Below are 16,227 nucleotides of genomic sequence, written 5' to 3'. Positions count from 1 at the left end.
AACAGACCAGAGAAATTATCAAAATCCTGGGAGTGCCTGCCTGTTTGATAATACTGTACCTCTTGCAGCATAGCGAGCTTTTAGCTGTGTCTGTAAATATTTTAATGTCTTGGATATGTTTTTTGTTCCCTGTCAACATGTGAGGATTTCTTGAAATAGATATTAGCACCTATACTAAATTGGGGCATTGTCAGCCTAATAATAAATTGAATTCAGAAGGTCTCAGTTCAGTTTCCAAAAAAGTTTATGCAATCCTTCTGACCCACAAAGGCACACAGATGAATAGCAAATGTCCCTTTTCTCAGATGAGCTGAGAACCTGTGTCTCCTTTTCCACTCCATTTCCAGCAGTCAAACTGCAAAATGAGAGCTGGACACCATTATCTCTCACCAGAGGCTGGAGAACAGCAGGAACACTTCCTCTGTGCTGTTTCTGGGGGATAGCTTTGAGCATCCCTTAACAGCTCAGACGAGCACTTGGTGGGGGAAAGGAGGAGAAAAACACGAGATCCTAAATGAGGCTCTACTCTGAAAAATAGCTGCTGTGAGTTGGAGAACCCTCACCTCCTCTCCCAAACTACTCATTCTGGGATCTCATAGGATCACAAACATTTACAGGCCCCAAGGCTTGCTGAAGACTTCAAAATGCTCTAGTCAAATATTTTAGTTTCCACAAGAAACAATTTGAGTGCAAATCCAGACTCTGACATAGGTTTTATAGAAAACCTTAATATAGGTGTGCTATTAAAACCCAGCTAGCCCTTTAAAAGACTTAGATAGAAAAATCAAAGATCCTAAAACACTCTTTTTGAAAGCAAATGTAATAAGGACAACAACTTTTCTGCCAAACTGAGATCTTTTAGCTTTCTCTTCTTTTCATCTACTCTGAATTACCTTGCTTGTTGTTCTATTAGACATATCATAGTCACACAGGTGTGACACTAATCACAGGGTAGGTTTTGCCAGCTACCTGCAAGGATAAATCTACTCTGACATTATTCCATCAAGCACCAAACAGTGACTGAGAAGATGCAGCCATTTAGCTGACCCCTTTCTAAAGACACAGGTGCCACCCAAGCATGCTGGGAAATCCTTTCTAACGCAGTCAGCTCCCCCTCAATAGTTCACACTTTAAAATGAAAAAGAAATAACAATGCCTATAATTTTGCACACTGAGGTTAGGCACAAAATGCTGGGATTTTCTGTGGGAGTCTTGCTTGATGAAGTTAATTACAGCTTACCATGTTACACTAGTAACAAAATATTTCTATATCAAAAACTAATGATGTTTGGGGAGCATCAGTTCCACTTCATATTTTGTACTTGATTTTACTCTAAGATCAAAGCTTGGGTATAGGTGAAGAAGCATCAAAAATCATCCATTGAAAGCATTCCAAATTTTAGGGGAAGCCTGAGGGGTAAACCTTTGACTAATCAAAACCCCAATGACTTTGGTAGACTTCTTAAAACTTTAGACTGAGATTCAAGCATGCTGTATAGTCAAAATTGTTCCAGCATTCTAGTGTTTTGCTGTTGTTGCCATTGCAGCTGTTGCTTTGGCTTGAAAACACATGCTGCTCTCATGCCTTCTTTTGCTCTCACAGAATATCAGTGGTACAAAGTTATTTTGGTATTCAGTGCATGAATACCGTGAATAACATGACTGATACTGTTGTGGGTGTTTATTACAGAGCACCTGATCAAGATGAGGAAGTTGATGAGGCCTTCTACAGGCAGCTGACAGAAGCCTCACAATCCATAACTTCGTGATGCAGATGGTGGATGAGCCAACTAGGAGAAGAGCACTACTGCACCTGACACTCACCAGCAAGGAGGGTCTGGTTGAAGCAGTGAAAGTTCAGGTTAGCCTTGGCTGTAGCAATGAGATGGTGGAGTTCAGGATCTTGTGTGGTAGGAACAGAATACAAACCAGGATCACAACCTTGAACTTCAGCAGGGCCAGCTTTGGCCTTTTCAAGCAATTCCTAGGGGAAATCTCATGGGACAGGATACCAGAAGGCAAAGGGGCCCATGGTGGTTGGTTAATATTAGGGGGAGTCAATATGACTTTACAAGGGGAAGTCATGTTTGACCAACTTGATAGCCCTTTATGAGGACATAACCTGGTGGATAGACGATGGTAGAGCAGTGGAAGTGGTTTACCTTGATTTCAGTAAGGCATCTGACAATGTCTCCAACTGCATCCTTGCAGCCAAGCTGAGGCAGCATGGTCTGGATGATCAGGTAGTGAGGTGGATTGAGAACTGGTTGAAGGAAAGACAGAGAGTTGTGGTCAATTGGATAGAGTCTAATTGGAAGGGTCATCACTGGGACCAGTACTGTTCAATATATTTATCAACGACCTGGATGAGGGCACAGAGAGCACTGGCAGCAAGTTTGCTGGTGACACAAAACTGGGAGGAGTGGTTGACACACCAGAGGGTTGTGGTGCCATTCAGTGGGACTTGGACAGGCTGGAGAGCAGGGCAGGGAGAAATTTAATGAAGTTCAAAAAGGGCAAGTGTAGAGTCTTGCACCTGGGAAAGAGCAACCCCAGGTACCAGTATAGGCTGGGGACTGAGCTGCTGGAAAGAAGTGAAGGGGAAAAAGACCTGGGGGTCCTGGTGGATGAAAGGTTGAGCATGAGCCAACCTTTGGCCAAGGTCAACAGTATCCTGGGTTGTATTAGACGGGGTGTGTTCAGTAGGTCAAGAGAGGTTTTCCTCCCTCTCTGCTCTGCCCTGGTGAGGCCACATCTGTAATATTGTTTCCAGTTCTGGGCCCTCAGTTCAAGAAGGGCAGGGAACTGCTTGGAAGAGTCCAGTGCAGAACCACAAAAATGATTAAGGGAGTGGAACATCTTCCTTAAGAGGACAGACTGAGGGAGCTGGGGCGTTTTAGCTTGGAGAGGAGGAGACTGAAGAGTGACTTCATTAATGTTTATAAATATGTAAAGGGTGAGTGCCAAGAGGATGTAGCCAGGCTCTTCTCAGCAATGCCCAATGACAGGACAAGGGGCAATGGGTGGAACTTAAGGCATAGAAGTTCCATGGAAACAGGAGGAAGAATTATTTCACTGTGAGGGTGACAGAATACTAGAACAGGCTGCCCGGGGGGGTTGTGGAGTCTCCCTCTCTGGAGATATTCAAGACCTGCCTGGATGAGTTCCTGTGTGATCTGGCATAGGTGATCCTGCCCTGGCAGGTGGGTTGGACTAGATGATCTTTCAAGGTCCTTTTCAGCCCCTAACATTCTGTGATTCTGTGATTTTTAATATTTGGACTGCATCCTTTACAAGGGCAGCAAGCATAGTAAAGATATCTAAGCATTGACAGATACATGATGATTTTCCACAGGAAAGCACACGTGATAGAAGGATGTGGATCAAAGCAGGGGAAGGAAAACGCGGCACACAGCAGGAAGCAAATACACCGAGGATGCCTCCAAATAAAATAAGGATGTCCCACACACACACAAAGGTGTAAATCACACCATACAGCATGCCCAGTGCCTATTCTAGAGCTGTAAGACACAAAAGGGTCCCAGGGTAGCTGTCCTGCCTCAGCCTCCCATTCCTTTTGAACCATAGGGATGACAGAGAATGAGCCATACTAGAGTCAGGCACAAGAAACCTATTTCCTAACTTTCATGCAACACCAGGAAATAAAGGTGATACGCAGCCTCACCCTTGATGTGGGTGCCAAACGTGATGCAGTGCTGAACAGGATACAGAATCACAGAATCAACCAGGTTGAAGACGACCTCAGAGATCATTAAGTACAACCTATACGGTCAGCTTTGGCTGGGTACCACGGCTCCACAGTAGCACACCAACTCCACTACCCTGCTCCTCACTCCTCACACTCAGCTCAGAAAATGCAGTTCTTTCCTCCTCTGCCCTCATCATGCCACATTCCTCCTCTCACCATCCTCCATTTCCAGTCTAAGTTGAAGAGAAGCATGACTGTGCCAGCTGTGCTTGGCAGAAGGTGCCAGGAGAACCACAAATCTCCACCAAATAAGCACAGTCCATGGCTCCTGCCCCACTCCTTTCCTTCCTTCTTCCTCTCTTTCCCTGGCTGAGAGCAATGTGAGACACAGGCAGGGAAGAACAGCCACCGAGTGCCCAGGCTGGAGAGACATGGAGATGTCGGGGCAGTGGCAGTTTTCCATGTGCTAAAGCAAACAATACAGGTGACATTTTAACAGACTGCATCATGGGAAACTTTGCAGCCAAGGCTCTTCACTGTCTTCAGGGCTATGTAGAAGATGAGAAGGAATCAGAAAGATTACCTAAAAGTTACATTAAGAAGACAAAAGTGGTACAAACACACATGCAGTCCTGTGGTAAACACCAGCCATAACTTCTATTACACTAGAAATACAATCGAATGAGGACCACACCACAATGAAATGTGTCATTGTGAATGCTGTATCACTTAGCAAGGGTTGCAGCTTCAAATCCTGGCTCAGGACCACTCACCCCACAGACCCCTACAGTACCCATGACAGCCATTGAGTGGCTCTCCCAAACACATGTAAGGAATTCAAAGAATGAAGTCTAAACTTTCTCCTCACCCTGTGATTCTCATTTCATGCGCTCAGCTGCATCACAAGCCTTCTTTGCACCCTTAAATATTAACAAAGGTATTCTCTTAATGTAGGATTCCTCATTATCATATGGATAAATGATTAATTGTCACTGTAACAAGCAAGTACAACTTTTATAACTATATGAATCAGCACTGTGCCAAACCCTTCAAAAAAAACCAACAAAACCCGGGGTGTTTAAGCATTTATTGCACTTTATTGCTTCCTGGATCATTTAAAAGGAATCACTGACAAACAACCTTTTACACAGACCTGAAATTCTGCCTCAGATGTGCTGAGCAGTTCTGTATTGCAAAATGCAGACATACCTTCTTTCCCAGCAATTTAACTCTGGGTCTTTGGCAGAAAACTCTACAGCTTGTCCAGCAAATGCTACTATTTGCAATGGTGCATCTTGCGTGCTACTAGGAGATAATTTTAATGAAATTTTGAGCATAGCTTTAAGTACTGTTCTAACAATCATGCTGGCTTTGGTGATGTTCTCTATGGGTTGCAATGTGGAACTTCAGAAATTCTGGGGCCACATAAAAAGACCCTGGGGTATTTTTGTGGGTTTCCTTTGCCAGTTTGGAATTATGCCTCTCACAGCATTCTTGCTGTCCCTGGCATTTGATGTGCTTCCTATTCAAGCTGTCGTGGTGCTGATCATGGGATGCTGTCCAGGGGGCACAGCCTCTAATGTCATTGCTTACTGGGTGGAGGGAGACATGGACCTAAGGTAAGATCAACCATTTTCTAAGTAGTTCATATAGCTTTTTACATTGTAAATTTTATATTTAAAAGGACAGTCTGGGGTTTTTTTTCCTCTTTGCATCCTGCCCCATACATTGTTAATCTTCCTTCTTGTAAAGATGTTTAGTTACTCTAATAGTAGGTTCATTGAGAATTCATGAGGAAGATAGCATACCAAAATTGTGTATATTATAAAATATCTTTATTGTAAATCTTCAGATCTTGCAGAAAATAGCATTTGTGAAGGCCACTGAGATACTCTAAGGATTATGAAATCATTGTCCAAGATAGAACTACTTTTGTGATTCCATTTCTTCCAAGATCTTGGGCAGTAAAAATAAAAAATAACAAAGGATCTTAGGATTTGAATCCTCTGTATAAAGTAGTAGCTATGAAACAGTTCTTGAAGTAATGCTTCTTGAAAAAGACCACCTGTGGAAAATTATTTTCCTCCTCTTTTGTTTTCTATACAATCAATAGACAGGCATAGGTTTTTATCTTTGGAAACAAACAGAACTGCAAATCACTCTTGGTAGTTCTATTTGCTCCTGGAGCCTTCTGCAAAATGTTCAAATTGAGGGAAAGGTTTACAAACTTGAAGACATTGACTAAGGCAGATCGGCATATTAAGGGCAATGAAAGAGCATCCTTGGTGGTGAAGTGTGACAGTGCCTGTGACAGGTGCTCTGAACTCAAATATAGATATGTAAGGCACCTGGCATGGTCTAGGACATCAAATAGGAAGAAGTGAAGCCTAATCTCTATGCAAATTCCATGGAGTGCTCATTAACTCAGCCTTTAAAAATGAGCAATCTTTTTGTATCCTGATTACTTTGCTTTAAAATAAACGGGATCATTTCTCTGTTTCCCACAGAGTAACATAAATGGGAGCATTCATCCAATTTATCATATGCCAGTCAGAACTAGAAATGGAAAAAATAATAGAAGTAAGAAAGATGTGGAGCTAGGGCAAATAGACTAAAAATGATAATACATGTAGCTTTAATAAGACATTTTTCCATCCTTTAAAATAGTGAACTTTTCTGCCACATGCACGTGTTAATGTAGTGCCAGCTTTCAAATTATGTATGAGGTCAGCTCTGCTAATCACCAACTTCTCTGCTGTGGAGGAAAGGCCTATGATATTATATTAGGAACAATAAGACATGTAATTTCAATAAATACAGATTTAAGAAAGCACAGATGGAAAGATATCCAACACAAGTCTGAAATTCTGTCCTCATCTATTCTTGGAAGAATACATTGAGCTGAGCTATGCTTTTTCAGTTCTGTATGTTCAGAATCGTGTCACTTAAAATGGTGGTAAAAATCCAGATTCATGGTGCTGTGAATAGGAATAGGATTTATATTCCATGATGCTGGCTGAGAGTGAAGTAAATTCAAAATACCTGTAAAAGATTGTTCTTCAGTTAAAGACCTTGAGGAATCAAAGGCTTTTGGTCATTATCCTTGTGACAACAATGCAGGGACCAGAGGATATAGGAGGTACAGTAGAGACAGCAATGAGAGCATCTTCAGTTCTTGACAGAAGAACAATAGTACGAGTATCTTGTCTGGTTTTTGGAGCCAGTACAGTATTACAGACAGCCTACCCATCATGTCAGAGAAGGAGGTTGTTTTTAACTGATAATATTTTATGTTTATATGTAACAACTCATCACCATTGCCTGCAGTTCTGCTTCAAAATATCCCAATACAAACCAGCCAGAAGTTAGAGCAGGAATTAATTCCCTACTGCTTATATAATCACAAGGAGATGAAGTATGAGGTTTTACATTTTTTCTTAGTAACTCAGATGCAGATCCTCCAAATCTTTCCATGGGGACATCTGGTTTTGACATCTCTCGATATTTCACAAAAACAACTGCTTCTGAAACACCATCTCCTCTCTTCCACAGCTCCCTTGGGAGCCTGGGAGCACAAGGAATGGGATCAGACAATATGTAGATTTTGGAGCAGGCTGTAGGTACAGGAACAGTTTGAAGATGTAGGAATTATGGAGGTAGGAAAAATAAACTATTTTATGCACCTGGGGCTTAACTTGACCTTATTTGCAGACTATGGTTCTTTTTTCTCTTTCTGGAGCTCGCTCTTGCCAGAGGCTCCTACAAAATTCTGTTCAATGACTCTGAAGTAGAGAGTGACAGGAACAAAAATTAATACAGATACTCCTATGATTTCTATGTTAATTATTCTATATTTCTTTGGATATGTCCACTTCATGGGATGGGGTCAATAGTCATCTTTCTGAGGGCAAGCGACACAGAAGTGAAATCACAAGTAAAGCTCATAAGGAAGTTTCCAAAGTACTTCAGTCGGAACTCTCGCTATTTTTGTCAGAGGAGTGTGATTTGTAGAGGTAAATTTATCTATTCTCCTTATTTTAGTTGTTGTGCCTTTCTGTCCTTCTTCATTCCTGTCATAGAATGGACCTTTTAGTACAAGATATGTCAGACCCAATGGTTTCACAACCTTATATTTTAAAACAGAAATATCCTTGCACAAACCAAGGAAGCAGCAATATCATGTTCAACTTCACTAAGTAATTCTCAGCACCTTCTCTTTGTCCTAGAGCAAAACAATACAGAAAGCAGATTTTATTACATCACACATCCTGGACAATGAAATACTTTTGTTTTGTGCTGTCAACTTTGGATGTTAAATTTTAACACTCTAGAAGTGCTGATATAATGGAAAGCTTCGTTTGATGTCCATCTGACCCTGTCCAGCTTGCCACTCTCTCAGAAGCCAGACAGACTTGCCCTTCCTGATGGATGCCTGTTTGACTGCCTCATTTGCACTAAAAGTTATTGTTCTGTGGCTGCAGACCACATTGATATTTCATGTTCTTTTCTTTTCAGCAGAAGCCATTCCATCTGTTTAGCTTTCCTCTAACCTAATATACAGGATAAATTGACTGTAGCCAGCAATATTTCTTGCCAACATCTCATAAGATGTGATGTAATATGAAAATGAGAAAGACTATAAGCTATCATAAGATGAACTGACATTCCAACCAATTTCCTTTCAGCATCAGCATGACAACTTGCTCCACATTGTTTGCAATGGGAATGATGCCACTTTGCCTCTTTCTTTATACCAAGATATGGACTGATTCCAGCGCAATTGTACTCCCCTATGACAGCATTGGTGAGTCCAGTGAACTAGCACTTTCCTGCTGACTCCTTCATCCTCCCTTTAGTAATAAACATTTCATCCTTCTACTTTCTAACCTCCATGGTAATTAGGTACCCAGATCAAATCACTCCCAACTCTGCAGAACAAAAATACATTGTACAGACATTTATGAGGAGATTGTTCTTAGGTTATTTTTGCCATTTAGTTTGGAGACTTGCATGGTACTGGGGTAAGAATATAGAATAATTCATAAAGGAATAGCTATCTCCCCTGGATGAAAGCATTTGTAACAGCTTTAAAGCACAATCCTGAAAAGTGCTAAGTGCTGAGGCCACGATCTGGCAAAGTACTCAAACACGCACCGATAATTAAGTGAGTGATTAAAACTGCTGAGTCTCTTTGAAAAGCTGCAATCTGCACCAGCAGGAGTGGCTTCATTTGACTTCCTGTCAAAAATCTCATCCAGATACAAAGAGAAAATAGTCACAGGATTTGGAAAAACACACTCCAGTTCTTTGCAGAGCTGTGGCCCTTGTGCTTGTCAAGCATGGTTCCATGTTGTGCTAATCTTAAAAGCCAGCAGAGTCACTTTCATAATCTTCAGTTTCATTTCCCATTGTCCTGGGGTGGAGGGACATTGCTTGAGCTTTCAAAATCAGTACCGAAGGAAGGAATCCAAAACAAAAGAAGCCCTAAACTTTTTGTTGATATGGTACAGTAGCGAAACACCTGCAGACAAAATGAACATTGAATACATCTACTCACATCACAGCATAGTGATGATTAGCACACTCAAATTTCTGCCTGCCTTTCTGATGCAGGTGAATGAGCATGTAGTTCAGCAGAATGGCAGCTACTTCAACAGGCTGCCAAAGATAACAGACTCCATAGAAAAGCAAATGGGCAGGTGTGGGTAAAGTGTATATGCATGCTCTGGAGTGTGCATATCAGAAATATCCTCCAAAGACTTTCTCCCTACCCTTAGCTTTTCTACACAGCAAACTTCTGCACCATACATGTGCTTAACTTTCCTTCTCTCTTATTTTTTACAGGAATTTCACTGGTAGCTCTTGTAATTCCTATTTCATTTGGAATGTATGTTAACCACAAATGGCCTAGCAAAGCGAAAATCATACTTAAGGTAGGACATAGAAGGCTGAAGTAATTATGAATAAATTATAGAATCAGTGGCTTCACTGAAGCAGTACATCACTGTTCATAGTATTAGTATTTGACTTCATAAGAGTCAAGAATTTTTCATCAGAAATGAGTCAGTGCATAAATGTATTGCTTTCCCTCTGTACAAACATGTGTGATTTACATACTTTATTAGAAACCATTGTTATCCAAACAGCCTACTTTTGTCTGACTACAACTCTGTTAGTAATTGAGTTCAGTTTATAATGTGAACTGAAACTGGAAGGAAAATCATTTGAGTCAACTGGAAGCAGTTTTTCTCTGCAAAATAATAAATAACAATAATAATTTAAAAAACCATTCCAGATCAAAAAAAAAGCTTTCTACTTTTAAAACGCTTCATTAATTTTGGGGGGCAATATTGAGTGTGAAGGCAATTTTTATTAAAAATCATTTTGAAAATTTCCCAACTGTTAAAAAATCTAACAAAACTGTACATAAAATTCAACTATCATTGCAAGATAGTTTCAGGTGCATCAAATATCTGGGATTTTTTGGCAAACACTGTTCTCAACAAAGTAATAATTATCATCATCATCATCTAGTATTAACAGCAAATTGATCATTCTGAACATTAGGTTTAGGTTTAAAGTGATTGTCAGACATGTTGAGTACCCTTGGCCTTCGTTAGCCATTCCTAGTTAATGCATTTATGTTCTGAATTTTCTGACAGAAAACTAGTCTGGCAATTTTTTGTTCCACCTATACTTTCTCACCATTTCTCTGCTATCAGCTCAGGAATCATAGAACACAAATAAGGTCTCTTTAAGTAAATTCTTGTTATTTGATTGTTAGTTTAGTATGTTGTATATTTGAACGCACTCAGCTTACGAACTTGGATACTATTGAGTGCTGGTTTCAAAACTATGCTATTCCTCTTTAATCATTTAAGGGGAAAGCATGGATTTGAACACCCATGAAAAGAAACTCTACTTGCTCTGTCAACAAAACAGTGTTTAATTTTCTTTCTTAGTGAGTGTGTGAGCAGCTCACAGTAACATCTACTGACAATCTGGTTCATGTAGGACAATGAAGCATCAACTGAAGATTGAGCCATAGATGCCAGATTGAGGTACATAGAGTGAGAAATGGAGATAAGAACACAAAGCGTGTGTCAGGTAAAACAGAAGAGCTTGTCACAGCCAGACCATGTTTCTCATTAGGTGCATAGCTCAGTCAAAAAAAAGTACTTGTTCATTCAGTTCTTAAAAATGCTTCACTCAATGAGGCTTGTTGAATGGAAATACATGTTTTAGCTGAGAAATGGATTCTCCTAAGCTTAGCCTCAGAAGTCTGCCAGGGAGATCCCTGGTGACACATGCCATAAGGTCAGATATTCCATTTGGTTGACAAGAAAAGAGAGAGTCATCACTTTTTTGTTGTTGTTTGTTTGGGTTTTTTTGGCAAGCAGCCGTGAAGATCTCTGCCACAGGAAATAAGATCAACTCAGTGACCATGTCTGTGTAGAAATGCTATACAACCTCACAATCAGTTTTCAAACACAAATTTTCAGCCACATTAAAGACTTACTCCTCCACTTGACAAATAGTTTCCTATCAATAATAATCTAGTCGCTAGTTAGCATAGACTATACTAAGCCCCAGAGTGTGATTGCCCAGGAAGTGGAAAGGAAAAGTGCATCATTCTAGCTGTTAAGCTGTCAGTTTCCCAACAACTCTGGGGATTTTTTTTTTTTTAATGTCTGCACTATTCCTTGCTCACATGACACCTGTGAAATTATTTTTAATCTCCAGTTCTAAGTACAATTATAGCCAAGGCTTTGAGAGTCTGGCTTTACAGCTATGCCTTGATCTGTACCTGTATCCACACGTTGAAGTATATTGTACATTTCCTGCTGTCTAATCTGTCTGCTGCTGTAAATTATATTGCCATAAATTTTAGGATTTATGTTTAATATGATGTTTCAGTGGCTCAGAGACACGTATGAGCATGTTTGATACTATGTTTGATGCCATTAGATTTCATCAAGGTCTCTTATTTACACAGTCCTTCCTCTTTCCCTTACAGGTTGGTTCTGTTGCTGGAGCAGTCCTCATTGTGATCATTGCTGTGGTTGGGGGAATACTCTACAGAGGTTCCTGGATTATCTCACCCAAGTTATGGATCATTGGCACCATATTTCCAGCAGCTGGCTATTCTCTAGGATTCCTTCTGGCCCGTGTAGCTGGTCTGCCTTGGCACAGGTATCACATTCTTTGTAACAAAGACCTGTAGCCTTTTTATAGGTGGTTAAAAAGGCTTTATTTAAAGATTAATCAATACTGAGAATGTTTCCTAAATATTAGCTGCACAACAGTCACTCATTTCCCAACCTTGTTTCTTGGATACTCTGTGCAGATAAAACTCTATCTCACTATATTGTTTCCTCCAATCTTTCACGTCTTTCCTTGTGTGCCCATGTTCTTCACCTCAAATGAATGAAACAGACCTGACTTATAAGTACATTGGGACTGTGGTAAAATTTCTCCTTAAAATGCAGCAGCCTACAATTTAGAACATCATTACAAGACAGGGAGATAGTGAGTGCCACGTACTTGGTTTCAAGGTGGAGCAGAGTCCTTTACAATTGCTGAACTGCCATGAACTGTATGTGTTGTGGCTGTGGTTTGTTGACCGTGTGAGCTGAAAGATACCATTTTCTTAGCTATTCATTAGTGCATGTTTCTTGCTTATCCATATTGTTAAAAAGCATGAGGACATATAGGCTGCTATTTCACCATTGTCTTCACATTATTCCTTTTAGATGTCGTACAGTGTCTCTGGAAACAGGCATGCAAAACACTCAACTATGTACAACTATAGTACAGCTCTCATTCACTCCTGAAGAACTTGAATTGATGTTTACTTTCCCACTCATCTACAGCATTTTCCAGCTCTTGTTTGCACTACTAATTTTAATAGGTAAAGAATATATTTTTTCTATTATAGAATTAGACTAATCATTATTATCAGTCTCATATTTCCTGTACATGGAGAAAATAGGAAGGGACAAAAATAATAAAATAGAAAATAGTTAAGTAAATAATGTCCCAAATGATAGCTATCACTACTGTACATAACTAGGAATATACAAAGCTCAGTTCAATATTTGAAAGACTTCTTTTTTCAGCACAAAGGAGGGGATGAAAGTTGCTTGGCAGAAATGGTTCTGAGGATGCTGGTCAACAGTAGCAGAATACGAGCCAGCAGTGTGCTCAGTCAGCCAAGAAGGCCAACAGCATCCTGGCCTGCATTAGAAATAGCGTGGCTGGGAAGACCAGGGAAGTGATTTTACACCTAAAACTCAGCATTGGTGAGGCCTCACCTCAAGTACTGTGTTCAGTTTTGGGCTCCTCACTACAAGGACACTGAAGTGCTGGAGTGTGTCCAAACCAGGGGAACAAAGCTGGCAAGGGGTCTTGAACACAAGTCCTCTGAAGAGCAGCTGAGGGAGCTGGCATAGTTCAGCCTGGAGAAGTGGAGGCTGAGGAGAGACTTCATCGCTCTCTTCAACTACCTGAATCGAGGTTGTAGCAGCCTCTTATTCCAGGTAACAAGTGATAAGACAAGAGGTGATGGCCCCAAGTTGCACTATGGGAGGTTTAGATTAGATATGAGGAAAAATTTCTTCACCAAAAGGGTCATCAGGCACTGTAACAGGGTGTGGGAGCTGGTGGAGTCACCATCCCTGAAGGTGTTTAAAAGATATTTAGATGAGGTGCTTAGGGACATGGTCTAACAGTTTTGTACAGGGAGATGTTAGGTTATGGTTGGTTTCAGTAATCTTAAGGACTTTTCCAACCAATTCTATGATTCTGTAATTTCCATCACCTTCAACTGAGTGCAGAAGAATACATTGAGCACAGAGTTTTCATTATCCTTGGCTGAGGAAGAGCAAATGCATCCTATTCCACAACTCCAGGGTTCATGGGTGTACAGCTGCCCAGTAGGGTTGTTGCCACAAACATGAACAAACTCCCTTTCCTAGCAGCTATTGAAAGAACAGGCATTAGTTTCATGGCTGATGTGAGAAAATATCTTCCACTAGAGGTAAAGGTCTTTTTTTCCCTTTCACATACACCTCTCTGGAGTTACATTACTGCTACTGCAACAAACCTACCTACTATAGGAATCTCATTCCTCTTGCTCATGCCTAAAGCCAGCTAAAGCATTTGAGCTCCCAGTCCCAAACCAGCCATCTTATGCAACACCAGAGCACTGCCCCCAGGACACAGCCTGAGAGGCACAAGGCAATGGCATGGGAACAGACAAACCACTTTGTCACATTGCCAAGCAGGACTCACTTAGAAGTAAGGGTCAATCCCACAGACCCAGCCAAGAGTTCAAAGACATCCCAAGGGAGACAGACAATACTTTTAAAGATCACTGCACACAAGCAAAACACAAAGCAGTTAAACATCAAATGCAGAATTTTGAACATTTTCCTTGTTATTTTCTAAATATACTTGTCCATTGATGAGCACAGTTAATTAACAAATAATTAAACATAATTTTAAAGAAACTGTCTGGAGGTGTTGGAAGGTTTTAACAATATAAGGAAAGAAAGTGTTACATAGCTACATGTTACCACAATGTCTTTTTTGGGTAATTGTTAACATTTCTTTATTTAATGCTAAATATATACCAATTCCCAGGCTATCGTGTTTACAGAAGACACCGGATCAAAACAAAGACAGATGTTGAGAAAACAGAGGAAAAAGAGGATTCAAAATCAACATCATCACATGCTCAAATAAATGGAGGATTTGTATCAAATGAGACCAAATAGACAATTACCTCTGTTCCCACCAGCTGAAGAGATAAAAGATATATAGTTTACTTTTTTCACATGCAATTGCTTTATGGAAACATTTAACAAAGGGAGAAGTTCTGTGGATATTGTACAGTACGACTTTAAAATTATTAACTTATGAAAGATTTTTACTTTGATTTTGTTGTAGTGTGGTGGGCTGAAATTCCCCTCCCACAATAACAACTCCAGACTAGCTCAGTTCAGAAGCAAATGAAACTGCATTTAGAGGCATGAACTACAGTCTACAATGGAAGGCAATGAATATGTATAAATATAGAGTATTTATGATATTTACAGATATGTACAATTAACAGAAACAGCACAAAACCCTCCTGGCCAAAGCCAGGAAAGCTGCCCCGCCCCCACCTCCCCCTTCCCTGCCTTCCCCAGACCCCCCTGGCAGAAGGAAGAAAGCCAAGAAGCAGAGAGGTTGTTAAACTTAGCTTTTCAAGGTCAGTATGCAGGTGTGTGTTATCTCCGAAAAGCAAAGGCCAGAAGAGAAATACAAACTGCCCAGCAGAGGAACACCAGACAGAGAGACTGAGACTTTGTTTTGAGTACTGACTCTTAAACATTTCTATCTCTCCAATGGAAGTGTTTAGAATAATTATTTTGCTTTCTTACACCCAATCATGATTTATTTACATTCTTTTCTGCTCTAACTCTGTGAAAAGAAATTAAAGGCATAGCCTTAAAACCATCACAGATTTCAACATGGCTTCAATTGTAGAATCTGGTTTGAGAGTTAATTCCTTAAAGATACTGCGTGTTTTATTATGGCTTATTTAAAGAAAGACAGAGTAAAGGTTGGTTATTGCTAAAACAACAAGCAGATATTTGCATTATCAACTCCAATCTGTGATTTTACAGATTCATCTGCTAGTCTCAGCCCCTATAGGAAATAAAAATGTCTTGTAGAAGTGCCAAAGCAGCAACAGGATTTGATGTGGAAGATCTGATAGGGATGGAGGACTTTCAATGAACATGAATCAATGAAAAAATTGGAACAAGCTGATAATGAAATAAATTTTCATTTAGGTCAGTCTGGGCAGACTAGAGTCATTGTACTGTACTAACTACTTGAAACATTATTTTATTCTGAAGTTATAATTTTAACAAGGGCAAGGTATATGATGACTCTGCTCTTTTGCCTGAAGTAATAAGTAAACAGCTTTGCATCTTCAGTCTGGCTGTTTGGGTCTTTTAGGTGCTGGAAACGTGAAGAGAGAGAAAAAGTTTGGAGCGTAAGCCCAGAGCAATTTTAGTGTGACAGCTGCATACAAAGGAACAGGCAGAGATTTTGAAAGTGCAAGAAATAGTCGACACTTGAAAGTGGAACAAAATTGACCCTGATTCATTCAGGACTACTTTCACCACTGTTAACATGAGACAATAATTCTGGTAGAGAGTTATATATTTTTATTATTTTATTAAGTCAATAAATTTGAACATACCATCGACTTGTAGACGCTGATGTGGCTGATAACTTCAAGATTTTAATTATATGAACCACAAACAGAAATAATTGTATGTGCATACACGTTATTTGTCTCTGGAAATTCAAAGTTACCTATGGAAAGCTGTCTAGAGTGCATGGAGAAAATTAGTATAATTCTAAGGGAAACAGAGCAGTAATTTTTTCAGCTGTAATTTTTTATGGATACATTAGTCTTGTAGCTCTTATTTAAAGAAAATATCCAGAGAACTTCAGATTAA

General features: G+C 40.0%; 1 protein-coding gene across 1 annotated transcript; it reads left to right on the top strand.

Moving 5' to 3' along the window:
• The first annotated feature begins 4,906 nt into the window (after positions 1-4,906).
• SLC10A2 (solute carrier family 10 member 2) lies at positions 4,907-14,487 on the top strand. The gene is made up of 6 exons (XM_054387708.1): positions 4,907-5,328; positions 8,395-8,513; positions 9,554-9,642; positions 11,727-11,902; positions 12,463-12,620; positions 14,354-14,487. The coding sequence occupies exons 1-6, from the start codon at positions 4,907-4,909 to the stop codon at positions 14,485-14,487; spliced, it is 1,098 nt and encodes a 365-aa protein (XP_054243683.1).
• Positions 14,488-16,227: the final 1,740 nt, after the last annotated feature.

Source organism: Indicator indicator, chromosome 1, assembly GCF_027791375.1.
Source record: "Indicator indicator isolate 239-I01 chromosome 1, UM_Iind_1.1, whole genome shotgun sequence".
Lineage (NCBI taxonomy): Eukaryota > Metazoa > Chordata > Aves > Piciformes > Indicatoridae > Indicator > Indicator indicator.
The sequence above is the reverse complement of the archived record's forward strand: the minus strand, read 5'-3'. Positions and strand labels throughout refer to the sequence as shown.